Consider the following 20784-nt stretch of genomic DNA (forward strand, 5'->3'; position numbering starts at 1 on the left):
AGACCAAGACCAGAATCTGTCGAGACCAAGACCAGAATCTGTTAAGTCTAAGACAAGACTAAGGCAGGGCGAGACAAAAACCAGAAACCACTCTCCAAATTCATCTGAAAGATCCATTCTGACCAAAAACTACCTTAATAAATTATACTATGTATACAACTACAGAGATAATGCCATGAGATTAATGTTTTAAATGTAAACTTTTGAATATAGAAATAAATAATACACTCAAAATGAAACTAAAACCACAAATCACTTAATGAGTATAATTTTTTCAACATATTCGTTTGAAGCGGCTTGGAAACGATCTGCTATGGATTTGTTTAGAACTATTGCCATTGGTGAAACAGCAAAAACTTGTGCTTAAACTGTTTAAACTGTCTAAAATGTAAGTCACTTAATATTATCTTCTTGTTTATTGAGCGTGAGATAAATCAATATCATGTTTGCATTCAAGCTTATTTTCGTGAAAACATAACTCTTGCTCTGATGATATTGCTTAATTATATCAAATGTTATAACATAAAAACAAGATCTCATGCAAAGTATTTTTTTGTACCAATATCTTGAATTTTTTGGGGCAATTGTATTAATTTTGGTTACATTTTTTATACAATCCCCCTTTAATTTCTGACCGGCACAACAGTATCAAAATAAATAAGTTACTGGTTGCATTTGAATACAGATTGTTTCAAATCAGCTTTAGAGTGTTCGACAAGAAAACTGTGATTCAACGATGCAAAATAAATTCAATTCTTCTGTAAAAGGCCTTAGTAAATAGTCATTATTCATTTGCAATGCATTGGCAATTTAGTGATATCCCCACAGTTGTGGTCTTGACTGGTCTTGAAATAAAATTCAGACAGAGACATGCCCGAGTACAAATGCAATCGATAATGAGACCAGGCTGAGACCTTAAAAAACGATGCAAATCAATGACATTTGTTAAAAATAAAAGTATAACATAGTATTTACATAAAATGCATATTAATATCAGTTTTCACACTTTATCTCCCAATAATTTGTCTAACTAAGATGATATATTATGACAGCTACAGCTTAATATTGGCTACCAAGGGTGCCAATATTAGTGGAGGGCACTGTAATATCTTGTACAGTATATAACTTGAGGCAGCCACGTACCTTCTCAGCGAGCGACAGCACGGTACTGGCTTGAATAATGGCCACCTGCTCCTCATTCCTCAGGTTCTGCGTAAAAGCATAAATACACACTGTGCATTGAGTCTCAGGTTTGCATTATTAGCATTAAACACTACAGCACGAAATCACATGACTAGATTGTTACAGATGTCTGTGACGTACCCCGTTATCCCCGAGTATATCCAGCAGCTTGATGAGGTCTGGTATACACACGTCCTGTTGAGAGCAGATCTGGGTCACGAGTTCTCACTGTTACTGAAAGCACGTGCCAGATTATGTCTTGATATTTACCTTCACGCCCTCCTTTATACAGTAGATCTGCAGCGCGCTCACTCCCTCAGAGAAAGGATGGATTTGAAGGGTAAACGGAGGCGATCTCCTCTCACGCTCCTGACAGATCACATCAAACACACTTTACACACTCACAGCATTACTCCAACTGTGTGTCATTAAAGCAGGCTGCTTCCTTAAAGCGCAGTTTTTATATGTGACCCTGGACCACAAAACCAGTCATAAGGGTAATTTTTTTTATTTATTGAGATTTATACACCATGAATAAATGAGCTTTCCATTGATGTATGGTTTGTTAGGATAGGACAATATTTGAAAATCTGGAATCTGAGGGTGCAAAAAAATCTATATATTGAGAAAATCATCTTTAAAGTTGTCCAAATTAAGTTTTTAGCAATGCATATTTCTAATCAAAAATTAAGTTTTGATATATTTACGGTAGGAAATTTACTAAATATCTTCATGGAACATGATCTTTACTTAATATCCTAATGATTTTTGACATAAAAGAGAAATGTATAATTTTGACCCATACAATGTATTGTTGGCTATTGCTACAAATATCCCCCAGCGACTTAACACTGCTTTTGTGCTGCAGGTCACATATATCTGTACTTCCACCACTAGATGGATGCCTCCATCTGAGAATGAGAGACAAAGTAAGATTGTGCACATGTGTGTTTTACTTGCAGTGAATTTTATGCTGAATGATTTATTGTAGGACATACATTTAATAAGACACTATGCCAAAAACAAGCAGTGACGTCCCTGTACAATATATTTCATTGGGCCTCCTTGGACAAATCAGATTTGTGGCCGGTTGCACCAGCTTTGCATAACCTAGCCTTAGTTTTGACATAAAAGGGCATTAGGTTACAACTTATGCTCTACTAAATATGTGCATATTTATAACTCGATAATGATGACATATACACTGGTTAACATTTTAAAAGAAACATCATTATGTAAAATAATGACTTGTTATTGGCTCTGCTTTGTATCTCAAAATGTAGACTTTTTTCTTGAAGAATTGCCAGATATAAATTTGCAATTCTGAAAAGTCATAAAAGTTGCAATTAATTTGGGTTTTTTTTTACTCCATGAAGGGAGAAAAACAGAAATGTGAGATGAATGTAAACTCAGAATTTGGAGAAAAAGAGTCAGAAAAGACACAAACTTAGAATTGCGAGATATAAACAGAATTCTGGCTTTTTTATTCAGAATTCTGACTTTGCGAGTTTACATCTCACAATTCCTCTCAAAAAATATTTATCAGAATTGCGCGATAAAACGCCACAATTACCTTTTTAATTTTTTATTCTATGTCAAAAAAACAGGCTTTCTGTGGTTTCTGAATGTTTTATACAGTATATAAAATGTAGATATAAAATCAATTATTTCATGAATAAATACTATAATCCAGTGGAAAAGTATTTTTACCGTAAGTTAAGTTAGAATCGACTTGAACAGGATAAACTGAAACCTCTGCTCATATTTGAAGGCTATGGATCACTGAGAGTGAATGTCATGACTATGCATCGCTTCACAGAGAGCTCATGAACTACAAGCTAACTAGCTAAGTACAGAATTAGTTACAAACTTTTACTAAGCCTCTAGTGTGCTCGCACATTTACTCACAAACTTGTATGAACTAGCATGGCCTTTGTGCAGCTTATGGTGCAGCCAGCAGTGATTTGTGGACAGAAATAGAGATCAAACCTCGAGCTCAAGAATGCGAAACTCCAGGAGTTCATTCTGATCTTTAGAGTCCTGTAGTTCCTGCTGCAGCTTTCCGTTTTCATTCTCCAGCTTTTCAACCTGCATCAGAAGAAACGACTGATGAGTTTATACAAGACTTTCACTGTTGGTGCTTTTTTTGTCCTACGAACCTGTCTGCAATTAACAGCCATTACTCCACACGATCCGAACATGCTGATTTGCTCCTCAAGAAAAATTTCTGATTATTATCAATGTTGAAAACAGTTGTGCTGCTTCATATTGTTGTGGAAACTGTGATACAGCACATGTTTTCAGGATTCTTTGAGGAACAGAAAGTACAAAAGAACAGCATTTATTTTCTGAAACACAAATCTTGTGTAACATTATTAAACTATTGAATGGCAATGTATAACAGTTTCCACAAAAATATGAAGCACCACAACCGTTTTCAACATTGATAATAATCAGAAACATTTCTTGAGAAAATCAGCACGTTACAATGATTTCTGAAGGATCGTGTGACACTGAAGACTGCAGTAATGATGCTGGAAATTCAGCTTTGATCACAGAAATAAATTATATTTTACTATATATTGACGTAGAAAACAGCTATTTTAAATATGTGTCCCTGCAGCACAAAAGCAGTGTTAAGTCGCTGGGGGATATTTGTAGCAATAGCCAACAATACATTGTATGGGTCACAATTATACATTTCTCTTTTATGACAAAAATCATTAGGATATTAAGTAAAGTTTAAGTTTTGTAAATGTCCTACCGTAAATATATCAAAACGTAATGTTTGATTAGTAATATGCATTGCTAAGAACTTCATTTGAACAACTTTAAAGATGATTTTCTCAATATTTAGATTTTTTTGCACCCTCAGATTCCAGATTTTCAAATAGTTGTATCTCGGCCAAATATTGTCCAATCCTAACAAACCATACATCAATGGAAAGCTTATTTATTCAGCGTTCAGATTATGCATACATCTCAATTTTGAAAAATTGACCCTTATGACTGGTTTTGTGCTCCAATGTCACAATTGTAAACATATTTCGCATTATTACTGTTTTTACTGTATTTTTAATCCAATAAATACAGCATCGGTGGGCAGAAGAGACTTCTTCTTTTTTTTAAAACACATAAAAAAAATTTTTATTATTCTAAACTTTTTACCAATAGTGTACATAGAAAAAAAACGTGATACAATGTATTTATTTTAACATAAGTTATTACATTGTACCTACACTTACAGTACCTGCATGCACTGCAACTAAATTCATACTTACACTATTGATCCTAAATCTAAACTTGCCCCAGATGAGAAAAAGTAACGCAATGCAATGCATTACTTTCCATAAAAAGAAACTAAGTAACGTAATTAGTTACTTTTTTAGGGAGTAACGCAACATTGTAATGCATTACTTTTAAAAGTAACACTTTCAGTCACCTTCTCCAGCAGCTCCTGATTGCGTCTGAGGAACAGTTGCTTCTCTTCCACCCATCTGGAGTCCTGTGAGGAAGAGAGCAAACCATGTGCATCAGACATAACTTTAGCTTTATAACCAGTGAAACCTGGTGAAATCTGTTTGTAAGCATGGAGAAACACTCAGCAAGATAAACACCACACTAGATATCGCAGGCTGAGCGTGCTGTGGGTATACATTTGCATGCACTAATATCAAGAGTAGTAAAATACATTTACCTGCCCTTTTAAAGAGACCTCCTTTTCCAGGTCTTCGATTTTAGCTTTATACCTTTGAGCGTCTGCCTGGAGCTGCTCATGAGCCTGCAAACATAACAAAACTATCAAACATAATAGTGTTTAACTTCACAAGCTTATGTTTGTGAACATTTTGAGAGCGAGATATATATGAAATGTTGGTCGCACTTTAGTTTGAGCGCCAATTCTGACTATTAACTCAGACTTTTGCCTTAATAAACTCCTAATTTGCGGTTTATTAATAGTTAGGAAGGTAGTTGTTAGTTTAGGTATGGTGTGGATTAAGGGATCTAAAATATAATCATGCAGAATAAGACATTAATGTGTGCTTTATAAGTAATTGTACACAGCCAGTATGCTAGTAATATGCACGCTAGTTAATTGTGAGAATTGTGTTTTCGAAATTGTTGGGTTTTGCCATTTAGTTTTCAAACAATTCTGTATCTGTATATATATATAATATAAATGGCACATTGTTGGAACCCTAGTTCATCAGACTTATTGATCTTGACAAAAATAATAAGGGTCTTCTGGAGTCTTCTATATGACCGACTGAATAAATGCTGTATTTTAATATGTTGGTTGCACGTGATTTAGAACTGTCTGACAAAAGCTTTTCAAATATTTATGATTTTGTAATTCTGACAAAACTGCTTCCCTGCTTATTTTTCTAAGGAATGATCATTAAAGATCATGCTAAACTACTTAAGGTTTTCTTTTTAAGAATGTTACTATTTAATGAGGATCAGTGTTATTATTATTTTTTTTAAATATTTTGAATTAGTATTTATTTGCATAATTTTTCACTTAAAATTACTTTAAAGTTTTAGTATTTTGTTGTGTGTTTTGTCATTTTTTTTAGCTTTTAAAATAATGTCTATACAGTATTTATTCTTATTATTTGTTTTAGTACTTCAGCTTATGAGAGATCAAATAAAATGTTTATTTTTTTTAGATTTTATTTCTGTTTTTTTTTTTTTTTTTAGCTTCTAGTTTTTGTTTTAGTTAACAATAATAACCATGATGAGTTTTTTTTTTTTTTTTCATTTTGACAGTTCATTCATCAGGACAGTTGTACCACCCCAACATTTAAATATCTAAATAAAGTTTCCTTCAGAGACCAAAAACATGGTAATCATATAAAAAGGTGCATTCATATTATATGCATGAATTGCATTTTTGAAAGAGTTAATAAACCTGGGCAAAAAAGAGAGTCTTGTACCTTATTTCTGTAATGTTAATGGATAACCAGTATTTGAGGAATACCTTAGCCTCCATTTCAGCGTCCAGCACACCTCCTTTCTGCTCCTGTAGGAGGGCATATGCTCTCTGAAGAGCCTGATATTCCCGTGTCAACTGCTTAAAGCGCAGCTCGGACTCTTCAGCCGCCAAACCCTGTAAGAATAAAAAGTGTATGAGAGATAATGAACACGAACAGCATAAAACACAGGGATCCTGACTGAGAAATGAAAGAAATCCACAGTCGATCTTCCTAAATGCTCACCTCGTCTAAATCTTCGTCTGGTGTAGCCGGGGTTCGGTCCATGCGCAGGGAAGCCACCGAGGACGTTTCCGAATCCATAGACTCTTCATCATACCCATACAATGTGTCTACAACAATATGCCTCTGCGCAGGAGAATAACAAGAACAATTCTAGGTCAATTTGGACCTTTTAATGAAATTTAACTAGTCACTAGTTGCACCAAAAGTTTAAAGACAGACTGCAATATTTTGAAAGCAGACAGGAAAAAGTGTTGTAACCGTAGCAACGTTCACATCCACAGATTTTGGGGTATCAAACACTGAATGGAAGCACCAAGATGCGCATTAAAAAATCTTAAAATGTGTATAAAAACCATTTGGTAACAAAACATGCATAAACTACGATGGTAACACATTTACATAATAAATTATGCACAACAAACGCAAGATAATATGTGTCCCTGGAGCTCCAAACCTGATGAAGAAACAAACTCATCCTAATCTTGGATGGCCTGAAGGGAGTAAATGTTCGGCTAATTGTCATTTTTGGGTGAACTATTCCTTTAAGAACTGATCCAGGAGCCTGACTCAGCACAGTAATGATATGAAACTGTACAGCTAGTTTGCTAGATTGTGGTAATTTACTACCTAACGCTAAGAAGGAGTCTGCAAGATGGGGAAATGTGCCATGCACCCAATTAATTATCTGTGAATGTCTTACTCAGTACAGTGTTTCCTGTCCATCTGAGAGATTGTGAATTCACAATCAAATATATTTAGATTGTAACATTTAGTTGACATTTATCTCAAATAACCCCAGTGTTTAGTGCTAAATACACATGTAAAAATGCTTCAAAACAATGTCACTACGTGATCTTAAAACAAAATTGTCAGTTTAAATTGTCAGCATTAGAGCAACATGCACTAACAGAGACTTGAAAGATCCCGTGCATTCAAAGTTCAGCTTTACGCTATCTGCTCAAATCATCACGTTTGTCGTGAGATTAAAATATAAGTTTAAGAGCGACTCTGGGATGCCTTTCTGTGCTTTGTTAGCATTCGGTAACAAATGCATTCGATTTAATCACACATTAAACCTGCACTTTAAAATGCAGATTACATTTGGAGAGATATCAGAAAATAAAGAGGAACCCACCATCTCCAGGTTCTCCTTGGTAATGGATTTAAGTTTATCCTCCATCCTCTGAAGGGACTGGCTGAGTTCATCATTTTTCCTACTTAATAATTTGTTCTTGTCCAGTAAGGGCTTGCACTGTTTCTCTGCTTCTCGAGCACGCTTTAACTGAAAGGAGCAATTCAGGGTTCATTTTTCATTGAAAAACAGAAATGTGTCCAAGACCACACCATAAAAGAAGATGCATGCTGAGGATTTTATAGTCCTGTAAAAACCAAAAATCCTTCCACAGTTGGCATTGCTTTTTATCCTTCACTGCGACACTGAGTTTCCAGGAAGCATCTATGCAAACAACATCAATGACATCGAAACATACCAGCTCGTTTCTTTCATCCACTAAGATTGAGTTGCGGTCCTCCAGCTTACGAATGGTGGCTTTGAGTTCACTCATGCGTTTCTGGTTCCTTCTCATGTCCTAAAACACATAGCACCAGATATATCTGTAGCACACACATGTACTGTACATTGCATAATAAAGGAAAATGTATGCACTAATATAAAATGCTTACGGGATTAACTCATATTTACACTGGGAACTGAGCGTTTAGAGCCTTTTGCATTAATGCATTAGTGTTTGTGTCCAGCACTTCAACTGGCTTATAACAATAACACTTAATCTTAACTTAAAATTATGAATTACAAGAACGGACATAACACCTTTCAATCTTTTACTCTTACACAGAAATGTGTTCTTTTAAAAGAAATCATTTATGCTGATATCATTTTTGAGATGTCGACTATCTGTTTACTGCACTACAGGAACATGTGCATTTGTGGATTTAACACGTCTAGTTTCTTTACCGGACTCCCACAATGCTCTGCTCCGTCTCCAGCACGGCCGGGGATCTCTCTTTTGGGGCTTCCCAGGTTGCACTCTGCCTCCTTGACCAAAAAAAGCTGCTCATCAAGCGCATCCTTCTGTAGCTGCAGCTTCTGCACGAAGCCTGTCGCTGTTTCCAGCTCTTTCTCCAGCGAGAAGATCGTCCGGTCCTTCGCCTTGATCTCATCCACCTGCACAAAGTTCATGCTGCATTAACCCACGGAGGCAGGGTTTGGCTTTTCAACTTTTGCAAATAGTGCCTAACCGTAACTATACTGCAAAAAATATTGTAATTTTAATAGTAAAACACTACAGTAAAACCTGGCAATTAGTTTTTCTTTATACGGTGAAAAACTATAATAGATCTAATGGAAAAATGCATGTAATTTTACAGCAAAATACCGTTAGATGTAGTTTTTGCAAGTGAAAAAGAACGAGTTATCTTATAATTTGCGGTGGAAAGACATGAATTGACATTACCAGAATTCTCTGAGTGACAACTCACATTTGATGTTTTTTTGGGGGGGTTTTTTGGATGCTCTGCAGTGAATGGGTGCCGTCAGAATGAGAGTCCAAACAGCTGATAAAAACATCACAATAATCCACAGCACTCCAGTCCATCAGTTAACACCTTGAGAAGCCAAAAACTGAAACAAAACCATCATGAAGACATTTCTAACTTCAAACTGTTGCTTCTGAAAAAATATGAGTCAGTATTCTCTATTCATAATATTGCTTTCTCAGTGAAGTGGTCTGATCTGAATCAGGAGAGAAATCTGCACATATCAAGCACCGTTTACAAGTCAAAACAGCTCGAAACAAATATGTGGACTCTTTCACTGAAGGAAGCAATATTATGGACTCGTATTTTAACCAGAAGCAACCGTTTAAAGTTTAAAACATCTTAATAAAGGATTTGTTTCTTTTGGCTTCTCAAACTGAGTTAACTGATGGACTGGAGTGCTGTGGATTACAGTGATGTTTTTATCAGCTGTATGCATGGACTCTCATTCTGACGGCACCCATTCACTGCAGAGCATCCACTGGAAGCTCCAGTGAAGAAACAAACTCACCTACATCTCCGTACATTTTCAGCAAATAGTCATTTATGGATAAACTACTTTATGGTGGTTGTCAGTATATTATTATAAAGGTTCAAATGTTAGTAGTTTGATATGCAAACATTTTTTCAGTTAGTAAAATAAATTTCACCAATTTTGTTTCCATTGTTTCCATTATTGCTTTATTATAAAACAGAGAGTTCCGATCCTTGATTCTGATTGGTTGAGCCGCGTTCGAAGCTGTTGTAAATTACTCTACAAACATACACCTTTGGTTACGTATAACAGCTAAGAGGCGTTGTGCCTAAAACCCCCTTAGCATGTTACAAATTCACTGTAAACCATTGCTTTATTATTTGACATTTCCACATTAAGAATAAAAACGCTGGCCTACCAATCGACGAATATCTCGCTCACTGTCCCACTTGATCTTGGAAATTTGCTCCTGGTGCGCTTGATGTTCAGTGCGCAGGTCACCAGCCTTCATCTTGTCGGCTAAGATCATAGTATTCAGCGCTTCATCTGTCTGCCGTTTGGAGGATTTTATCTCGGCTATGTCTTGCAGCAGCTTGACGCGCTCCTGGTCGAAGAAGCGGCGGGCTTCCTCTCGGGCCTCGAGCGTTAGCGCAGTGCGCACTTTCTCGCCGCTGCCATCGCGGAGTGCACTGAGCGCAGTCCGCAGACGCTGGATCTCGCCTTCTTTAATCTTAGCGGTACGCGCCAACTCCTGCTCGTGCTGCCGTGTGAGCGATTCCCGCAGAGCTGCGAGTTCCTTTAACTTCTCCTCGTGCCAGCGAGCCCGCTGCTCCGTCAGCGCCGCCGTATGTCGATGCTGCTCCTGTTCGCGAATGCGCTTGCCTTCCTGCACCTTTTCTCGCTCCAACTTGGTCACCTGCAGAAATAAGTTCATGAATGAGGCTTGCGGTAATATTGCATTTATCCAAATCTGTTCTAGATGGACAAGAGTGGTTTAGCAGGGTTAACAATTCAGTTTGGCACTCCAGAAATCAGTACCTAAAATGGCTCAGCTCTTGAACCAGAGTTTAATCATGACAACTCTCTGAACATTTTAGCATGGTGATGGATATGACAATGTTAATGTATTTGGTCTAGGCAGAATAGATCTGCTGCTGCTGTTGGTTATTGCTGTAGTTGTAGATTATTGCTGCTGCTGCAAGCAAGTACAGGAACTTGCTACTGCCTGCCAATGCATACGGCGATACGGTGCCGAGAGTATTTAAGACATGCTGCTGCTGCACAAATAGCATATAAAATAACCGTAGCAGATCTATACAGGTGGAGCTGGGGAAGGTGGAGGTTTCAGAGAACTCTGAAAGCACGCTGCAGGAATCTCTAGTGAATGCTAGCCAGCTATATAAATGCAAGGCAGTAAGCTCGTTGGCTGCACATGCAGCATGAACCAATCAGCTTGTGCCAAGTCGTTTAACTCTCTGAATATCATCAGTTACGTTAACAACCCATCAGCCTGCGCCATCTAGAGTTTCATGACTAAACTATATATTTATCCAAACTTTTTATTTGAAGGTCCACAAATTAAACTTGATGGAGGGCTGTGGTGCAAAAGTTACATTATATACAACAATAATATAACACCATTTATTAAATTGTCAAATGTTTTAAATAATTAAAATTTAATTAAAGGGGTCTCTTCTGCTCATCCAGGCTGCCTTTATTTGATTAAAAATACAGTATATTGTGAAATATTATTACAATTAGAAATTTAGTCAAAGCTGTATTTTCAGCATCATTGCTCCAGTCTTCAGTGTCACATGATCTTCTGGGAGTAAACAGAAACCCACATTTCCATAACCATTTACAGAAGGGTAAAGACAAAATCACTATGTATGTTTGGAAGCTTAAATTGTCATGCTATGACTTCAGCCACTTCTATGTGTCTTTTTGTTAAAATCAGCAGATTTCACCTTTTCTTGTTATATGAAGGAAAGTCTTGGAATCTTGGAAGTCTTATAATTTATTTTCCAACTTTGCCTTTTAGTCCCAGACCCACAATGTCATAGGATATGAAAATCTATAATAAAATATGAATAACAATTCATTAGGATTAATAATAATATTAATTATTACATATAGGTGAATTCAGGTTGATTGGGACACATTTGCAAGTCCTTTTTCAATGGCAAATATCAATCCTAATCTAACGAAAGAGTGAAATAAACATAAAACGGTTCAGTGTGTATTGCCAGAATATGATTTGCTGCATATATTGAAGAGCATGATGACATATGTGACCCTGCAGCACAGAAGCAGTGTTAAGTCGCTGGGGGATATTTGTAGCAATAGCCAACAATACATTGTATGGGTCACAATTATACATTTCTCTTTTATGCCAAAAATCATTAGGATATTAAGTAAAGATCATGTTCCATGAAGATATTTTGTAAATTAGCTACCGTAAATACATCAAAACTTAATTTGATTAGTAATATGCATTGCTAAGAACTTAAATTGGACAACTTTAAAGATGATTTTCTCAATATTTAGATTTGTTTGCACCCTCAGATTCCAGATTTTCAAATAGTTGTATCTCAGCCAAATATTGTCTTATCCTAACAAACTTATTTATTCAGCTTTCATGATGTATAAATCTCAATTTAAAAAAAAAAAGACCCTTATGACTGGTTTTGTGGTCCAGGGTCACATATTTTATGTGAGCTCTGTTGCATTCAGTGCCTACAAAGCTATGGCTCTGAAAACAATAATATTGTGTCCTTTCAAACTCAGCTGTGATTATGTCAAATTATGCAAAACCATGTCAGATATGTAGTGGAGTGCGTGTACATGTTCAGGACATTTAGGAGAACATTATTTGACATTTCAGTAACATTGAAATGTTCTCTATTATAGATCAGTGATTAGCATGCATACTGTATTACTAGCACATTAACTGTTTATTAATACAAAGCACATATTAATGCATTAGGAGTCGCTCATACAGAGTGCGCTTGCCCCGCCTCCGGGCTCTTTTGATTGGTCCACTGTTTTTTGGAACTGTCATTGATGAGCGGCACTGCATGTAAAAGTTGAAACTCTTTAACAGATGATGAGGCATAATGGCGATTAAGAGATTGTGAATGAAGACTGACGCTTGTCTCTCCAGATACAGCTGTCAGTACAACACAGTAGTCGCCTCAAACTACTAAAATAAGGCACAGTTATCAGGGCAAAATAAGATGTCAAATTAATAAGTTCAATACTTTTTCCCTGTGTCGTTCCATTCTATTACAAACAACTTAATTTCTGAACTTATTTGTTTTGTTTTATTTGTATGTATGGATTACTTTCCGAATTTTGGTGAAAATTTCATGTCAACAGCACCTTTAGAAATATATTTACTGGGAAAAATAGTGACGTGTTCAATACTTATTTTACCCGCTGTATATTCTGAGTAAAATAAAGAGCATTCATTTATTTTTAACATCTGATGATTATCACTGTTGAAGAATGCCAGATTGGGTGACAGAATATAAACAGTGAGGATTTCTTCATAAACCTTATAGACAGAGAGAGAGAGAGGATAGAAGTATTTTCCTTTATTCGAGATGATAGTGCATTATTAATATAAGCTGTGCATAATTTCTTACTGTAACATACTGTGATGTCATACATATTTGCTTGGTTATGTAATTTGTGCCAGTTAATCTTTCTGTCCTCCAGAGTCAACAGCATTAGATGTTGGGCAGATATTTTGATTAAACTGTGCAAGTTCGACAGCAAAATCCATTTGATTACTGATGCGCTCTCGCTCCAGAGAAGCTCAGTTCATCCCAACACTGTACCTCTAACAATATCTTTCTTCATATCCTCATCAAAATGAATAGACATCCACTCTGGATATCAGAGGATGCACAGAGGTTGCTTGTGATCATTAATCATTGTACACATGCATGAAAGTCAATAATCTACTATTCAGAAAAGCAGTTCAGGACTGACACCATTCAGTCCTGATCCAATACCATATTAACCCAGAAACGACTCGATCAAAGAGACTGAAGGCACTGGGTGCCAAGTTTACAAAATATATTTGTGTGGGGCACAATTAGCTGCTGCAATGGTCATCCGGTCTGATTTAGCCTTCTGCATCCATAAATCCCTCTGAATGTTTCCGCTGGAAGTGTTTCTGTGTGCTAAGTATAGGACATGCACCCTATCACACCGAATATTTCAATTTTTTGTCTAAATTCAGCTAGAAGCTTTGCATTCATTTACTGCAAAACCCAGTCTGCTAACACATCAACGGCACTAATTACCATAGATGCATAAAATTACATTAGCTGCTGTATATGCAAAAAATATATATGTGCAAACAAACATGTAAATGAAAACACGTAAATGGCACACGTGGGCACTTTAAAAGACCTGAATAATTCGAGATGCCTTATTATCCCAATTGTTTCGATTTTTAGAACATATATTAGCTTATTTATAGAATTATATTAGCAACCAGTTAAACTTGAGAGCATTGCATGAAAATTCGGTCTGATTTTCAAAAAATTAATTTCATTGAAAAGCCCAGAATTACAGTTACCATGGTTACCGCTCTACACAAAGCAGCAACTTTCCCTGAAGACTTGCTTATCACAGAGAAGAAAGGAAGTCAAAACAGTATTTATTTACATGTTTGTTTGCACATATATATTTTTGCATTTTAACAAGGCAAGGCAGTCTACAAAAGAGATTATTATTACTATTATTATTATTGAACAATGATTATTAATAATAATAATTAAAATAATACTAATTTTCACAATAAATTGGCAGGTGTTTTTAATCTTCAATTTTGATATATTTCTTTGAAAGTAATGGTCAAACGTTTACAATGTAAAATGTTTGTATATAACATGAAATATGGGCTTATCTTCATATTTATACCATGAAAGATAAATATGACCATTTTCTAAAACTTTACAATATGGTGTCAGTGTAGGATATATACATTGGAGGACGGTAGGTGGTGGTTAGGTGAAACTGTAGGTGGGGCCCCTTTTGAAAGTCTGCTTAGGGCCCCCAAAATGCTAGGATCGGCTCTGTTCGCAATTTCTCAAATAGTGCTTTGAAAATATCTCTACACTGAATTTCCGAGCTTGTTGCAAATTTTTAACATTGAATGCTATATTCTGATTTGATTGTGAACAGAGGCAGAATATACAGTAGCTGGTAATACAATAGAAACAAGAATACTGTAGAGTTTGTCAAATCTCTGTAAATTACAAACATGCGTCAACAGCGATGCATGCCTTAGCAAACGCCACTAATACATGTTTGTGTGCCAAATCAATCGACTGAAATTTAGTAATGTGAGGTAAAAGTAGTGCTCAATCGTGTACCACTTTATAGGCAAGAAAAATGCTTAGTGCTAACCTGGCTGCACTCTGAAACATGAAATGTTGCTCAAATGATATTATAAAGAAAGGCATCTAATTACTGGAAGAGCTGAAGGTTCTTGGAGGTTAATGGGACGTTACAGTCGTTTCTCTTCCAGCTGCTCTAGCACAAACACACTGGCATCATGACCCACTTTTACATCCACTGACACCAAACTCCAGACACCTCAAACACAACAACACCGAGTTCACTAGCCATGGCTCAGTTTGACCCCTGCAACAGAAGAAATCTTAACATTTCTGTTTCCAGGAAGTTGGGGAAATGGAGGCTAGTGTAATAATAACGCAAACTCCAGTTCAGTTTCAAAGGGTTTCTCTTCAGCCCCACAACTAACAGTCATGTAATTCTGTTCAGTAGACTGTAACACTGATCAATAGTCTACCATATCAATTCACATTGAAAAAGAAAATATAACACTGATTCGAAAAGCTTGTTGTGCTCTATCACCGCTCAAGATATTTCCATTCAATTTCATGGAGATTAAATGCATAAAATTACAATTTCTCCACTTAGTAGTAGACCTGTATGTCATTTCCTTTTTGTAAAATAGATTTGGGATATTTTGGGGATAATGCCTCTATTCGGCAGGGAAAAATAATCTCGGTTACGTGCCAACAACAAAAAAATCGACTAATCCAAAATCATACATACAACACTCTAAACTTTGGATGGTTATTCTTTTAGACTTTAAATTAAAAACATGCATTCAATAATAATAATAATATGTATAACTAATAGTTAATTATTTAAATGCTACTATTTTGCAGTATAGAAGCCAAAACTGTAATAAATAAAATGCAGAACACATTGGCTATTGATATAATGAATATATGAAGACATAATGTATAGAGTAAAAGTTATGCAATTGCAGATTTTTAAGAACAATATCCATTTTATATATATATATATATATGATCACATAATGAGCCACTGTACTGCTTTTCACTTATATTTTGTTATTACATACATTATATATATATTAAATATTTTCTGAAGGATTCCCTGCAACCTATGAATACTCATATTTGGGTCCCTCGTTAAAAATGCTTAGGGATTGCCATTGCATTTTTCATAATTCCCATCATTTGGAACCAATCCTAAATGTTCTCTAATGGAAATTGCCTTTTATTTTTGGATCCTATCTCCAAATAAAAAGTAGATCTTTAAGAACACACACTTCTCAATAGGATTTCCCCGATTCCCATCAAACGGACATCAAATGGAATTGAAAGAAAAACACCCTCTACATCCTCCCAAAGAGATGCTCTTGAACTGTCCAGAAGCAAGACACAGATGTAGAGTTCTGATGTAGTTATGCAATGATGAACAGGACTCTAAGAATCTAAGTTTCGTCCATCATGATCGTATCACGCTATTTTCCTTGTCTTTTCTGTAGCATACAGTCCAAGGATATAGATGTGAGATTTGTGGCAGAGGTCATGTGACAGACTGCCTGAAGCCTTCGACAGAAGATTGTTCTGTGATGAGAACTGGATGCTATTATGAGTATGAGTAGTATCATGTATGAGAGGGTATACTCTGTAATGCACCGCATCAGTGTCTCCTCGAGGCCTGCAGCTGAATCTCACGCGTCATGACGCGCAGGCCGAGCTCGCCCGTTCCCATTGAAACATCCATACAAAAACAACATATCACACCTGAACCGAGCCATAAACACCGCGTGCTGCATACTTTCTAGGCGTGCCCTAATGTCATTTCTATAAGCCTTTCTGTGTAATCCTGCCAGTCTGTCCGGTGGCTCTCTGAAGCGCATCTCAGCGACGGCGCGCGCGTACAGTTAAAACAGCAGCGACTCAAAGACGCTGTTCTTACCTAAAAAACAATCCGCCACGATGCGTCACGGTCCCCAAACCTCAAATCCGCAATCATGGTCCTACATATTTCTCAGCGCGACCTCTCAGCATCAGCAGCCGTACAATAAAACGACAAGCTCCGATGATGCTGCGTAACCACGCCCTCCTGCCGCTGTCAGAATGACCTCATCAAAAACTTTTATTTTGGATGTGATTAATCGCGATTAATCATTTGACAGCACTAAAAATACTGATATAAGTACTGATACAATACTAAAAGAATGAATTCTCATTACGCACAATATATAGATATTTTATGATTCTGAGATGAACTGTGACCTGGTTATGTTGTCTTGATTTTCACTGAACACTTTTACACCCCATTTACTGCCACTTAATTTCCATTTCTCAGCAGGTTAAACCACGACAGCGCTGTACTGTAAGTCACTGTGTGTGGATATAAAGCTGATTCAACTAACTGCTCCAGCGTCAGGGAACACTGTTGCCCCACCGATGTCCACATCACTCATCTACAACAAAACCGTCGAGTGGCAATGATCTGAAAGTGGGAATTATTTAAAATGCATGAAATAATATAGATATTTTATGATTCTGAGATGAACTGTGACCTGGTTATGTTGTCTTGATTTTCACTGAACACTTACCCCATTTACTGCCACTTAATTTCCATTTCTCAGCAGGTTAAACCACGACAGCGCTGTACTGTAAGTCACTGTGTGTGGATATAAAGCTGATTCAACTAACTGCTCCAGCGTCAGGGAACACTGTTGCCCCACCGATGTCCACATCACTCATCTACAACAAAACCGTCAAGTGGCAATGATCTGAAAGTGGGAATTATTTAAAATGCATGAAATTATTTGTAAGCTTATACTTGCTCACATTGATTAGAACAGTAGCAATCCGGCCTCCTCTGAGCTGAAAGTCTGTGTCATTTGTCAACTGTGAAGAGATTTTGTTATGAAATAAAACAAAGTGCATGCTCTATTACATGCACATCTTCAAACAGGACCGGGGGAATAACAATAACACATATTTAAAAAGGTTAACACCTTCATGCAGCACCTTTGAGTCATAATGCGGCTCATACTGGCCTCCAATTGCATAGTTTGCACTATGGACATTTTTGCAAACACAAGGACAAGTTTAAAGAAGATAAATAATTTCATCCACTAGCACTGGTTTGCGAGGTCATCTGAGAATCAATGCATTTCTAAAGGGATACTCTACCCAAAAATGAAACAAAAGCCGCTCATGTGGTTCCAAACCTTATGCAATTCTGCAGAACACAAACTAAGATGCTTTGAAGAACGCTGGAAACCAAACAACACTGAAGCTCTTTGACTTCCATTGCATCCCAAAGAGAAAAAGAAGTGGCTGGCCAAAATATAAGTGTTATAAACTGTGAAGCTCAATTAAATACATTTTTGATCCAGCAGTTGGGTTGTTTTGACTCAGCTGTTGGGTTGTTTTGACCCAGCGGTTGGGTTGTTTTTACCCAGCGGTTGGGTTGTTGTTGGGTTGTCGCTGGGTCAAAACAACCCAATAGCTGGGTTTGTCCCTTTTTAATCCAGCGCTGGGTTATATTTAGCCCAGCATTTTTTAGAGTGTGGGGGGGGAAATCTCTTAATTAATTAGTGTTCTTGTAAACTTACCTTGCCTAGATGATATCACTGAAATCTTGAGAGCTGCTAATACTGTAGAAACTAGATTTTTCACCAAGACAAAAGTGCCCACATCAAAGTCTATTACATTCTGGTCTCTAGATATTACTCAGTCCAGTGTAAGTCTATTGGCTCTTCTGCCTGTTTAAATCTGAGCATAAACATGAGCTATGATGTTTAATGGTGATAAAGAGCGAATAAAGCCACCATGAAACCTACCAGAAAATAAGGAGATGTTCCTCGGATCTAATCTGTTCATTTCTTGCAGTCTAACCAAAGCCATCTACATCTTCTGCACTGGGGAGAGTCTGAGCTGCAGATTTCAGGCTTGCCAAAGTGTCTGTGAAACATGAGAAACATTACTGACAGTGACCTCCGTCTTTAAATCATGTTTAATTCATAGCTTTTCCTCCTCCAAGTGGTTCCATCAGTTGATCTTCACAGATAATCTTCTATTAAAAAACTGATAAAGCCTCAATAACTGCACAAGTCTTCACAAAGTGGCTTTTACATGACATGTTATGGCCTGAGTGATAATTCATAACTTAATCAACTGTTATGAGAAAGCCCAGTTTCTGAATGATATACATGAGTCGCGTTCTTCTCCTCAAACATTTTGTGCATCTTCCTTCGACAAGTTTGATCTAACTTTCTCACGAGCTGAAACGCTGCAAGAGGATTGCTTCTCTGGATCTCTGAGAGGGTCATCCTCAAGTGCATTCAGAGCCCTGATAAATAAATGATATCAATATATTTAAAAAAAACACTGAAAGATGTGTTACAGACGTCTGTGGTTAAAACAAATGCAAAACACATCATCTGCGCCCTGTGTGTCTCTGTAACTATAACTGATCATAACTGATAAATACTTAGTCTCATTATTTGATCAATTCAACTTTTATAGGCTTAATGTATTATTTCTGAGGCTTTATAATGAAATATTCATTTGCAAGTAGTTTATTTTTAACCCTTTGGTGCTCTTCGGTCACTTTTTATATTTTAAATTTTACATTTAAGTGTTTTGAAAATGATAACTTCATTGGAATAGTACAAAACTAGGTCACATTTTTTGCCAATGACTATATGAACACACACACAAAATTGACAAGGTTATTAGGTCATAGAACATAAATGAGAAATACTTCAAAAATGACAATACAGAGATTTTTGGGTACAATCCACAATCAGCCACAATGCAGAATAAGGTAAACAGCAATTAAGGGATACAACTGTAAAACATCAAAAATAGACACATACACAAACTGGGCCAGCAGACACGACGTTCCACCATCTGCCTCTATAAGTAAATGTTAAGTAGTTTTTTTCACACACACACACACACACACACACACACACACACACACACACACACACTCTCTCTCACACACACACACACACACACACACACACTTTTGTTTCTGTGAATTGTGGGGACTTTCCAAAGACTTCTGTTACTTTTATACTGACCAAACAATATTTTCTATCCCCTAACCCTAATCCTACCCCTTACAGAAAACCTATTTGCATTGTTACACTTTCAGATAAACATCATTTACTATTTTTAGTACAATACAATGTCAAAAATTTCAGGTTTTACTATCCCTGTGGGGACATTTGATCCACAATGTAGCATAAACAAGAACACACACACACACACACACATATACATTATATACATATATATAAATGGTAAATAGTCTAGAGGTAAATATACTTTAGTACCATGAAATTCCTTTAAAATACAAAATATAAAAATATATATATATATATACTGTTGAACTAATATATAGTATCACAAGTATGAATGGAACTCATTAATGAAGAGCATGAAGAGCAATGAAGAGTTAACTAAATGAACCAAATTTTATTAAGGAAATATTACGTAATATAACCATATAACCTAAATTTCCATGCTTTCATTTATAAAAGGGTTTATGCATTCTATAAATGTTAAACTCGTCTCATTCTCTCTTCTAGTCATTTTACACTTTCTTTTATAATTTAAACTATTTGTTTGTAATCCTAAAAAGGTTACTTGTGGGTCTTTTGATATTCTGACTTCTGAAAAGCCATTTTCTGTTTTAAAGTTAATTTGCTCTCCTCTATACAGTGGGGGGGTATTTGATCCCCTGCTGATTTTGTACGTCTGCCCACAGACAAAGAAATGTTTTAAAGTTAATTTGTTTTAAAGTTAATTTGCTCTCCTCTATACAGTGGGGGGGGGGGGTATTTGATCCCCTGCTGATTTTGTACGTCTGCCCACAGACAAAGAAATTATCAGTCTATAATTTTAATGGTAGGTTGATTTGAACAGTGAGAGACAGAATAACAACAAAAAAATCCAGAAAAAAGAATTTCAAAAACATTGTAAATTGATTTGCATTTTAATGAGTGAAATAATTCGT

General features: G+C 36.3%; 1 protein-coding gene across 1 annotated transcript in view; it reads right to left on the reverse strand.

The window, feature by feature from the left end:
• LOC107603223 (janus kinase and microtubule-interacting protein 2-like) overlaps positions 1-10366 on the reverse strand; it is an 18051-nt gene extending 7685 nt beyond the window's left edge. Inside the window, exons 1-12 of the mRNA XM_016295965.1 lie at positions 9851-10366; positions 8377-8586; positions 7892-7990; positions 7537-7683; positions 6402-6524; positions 6164-6292; positions 4880-4963; positions 4625-4687; positions 3172-3270; positions 1453-1551; positions 1324-1377; positions 1144-1209 (exon numbers count right to left, since the gene is read on the reverse strand). Coding sequence (XP_016151451.1) covers positions 1144-1209; positions 1324-1377; positions 1453-1551; positions 3172-3270; positions 4625-4687; positions 4880-4963; positions 6164-6292; positions 6402-6524; positions 7537-7683; positions 7892-7990; positions 8377-8586; positions 9851-10366 — 1689 coding nt within the window. The remainder of the gene's footprint in view (positions 1-1143; positions 1210-1323; positions 1378-1452; positions 1552-3171; positions 3271-4624; positions 4688-4879; positions 4964-6163; positions 6293-6401; positions 6525-7536; positions 7684-7891; positions 7991-8376; positions 8587-9850) is intronic.
• Between the last annotated feature and the right edge of the window lie 10418 nt (positions 10367-20784).

This window comes from Sinocyclocheilus grahami, unplaced genomic scaffold (assembly GCF_001515645.1).
Source record: "Sinocyclocheilus grahami isolate Dianchi unplaced genomic scaffold, SAMN03320097.WGS_v1.1 scaffold343.1, whole genome shotgun sequence".
Taxonomy (NCBI): Eukaryota; Metazoa; Chordata; class Actinopteri; order Cypriniformes; family Cyprinidae; genus Sinocyclocheilus; species Sinocyclocheilus grahami.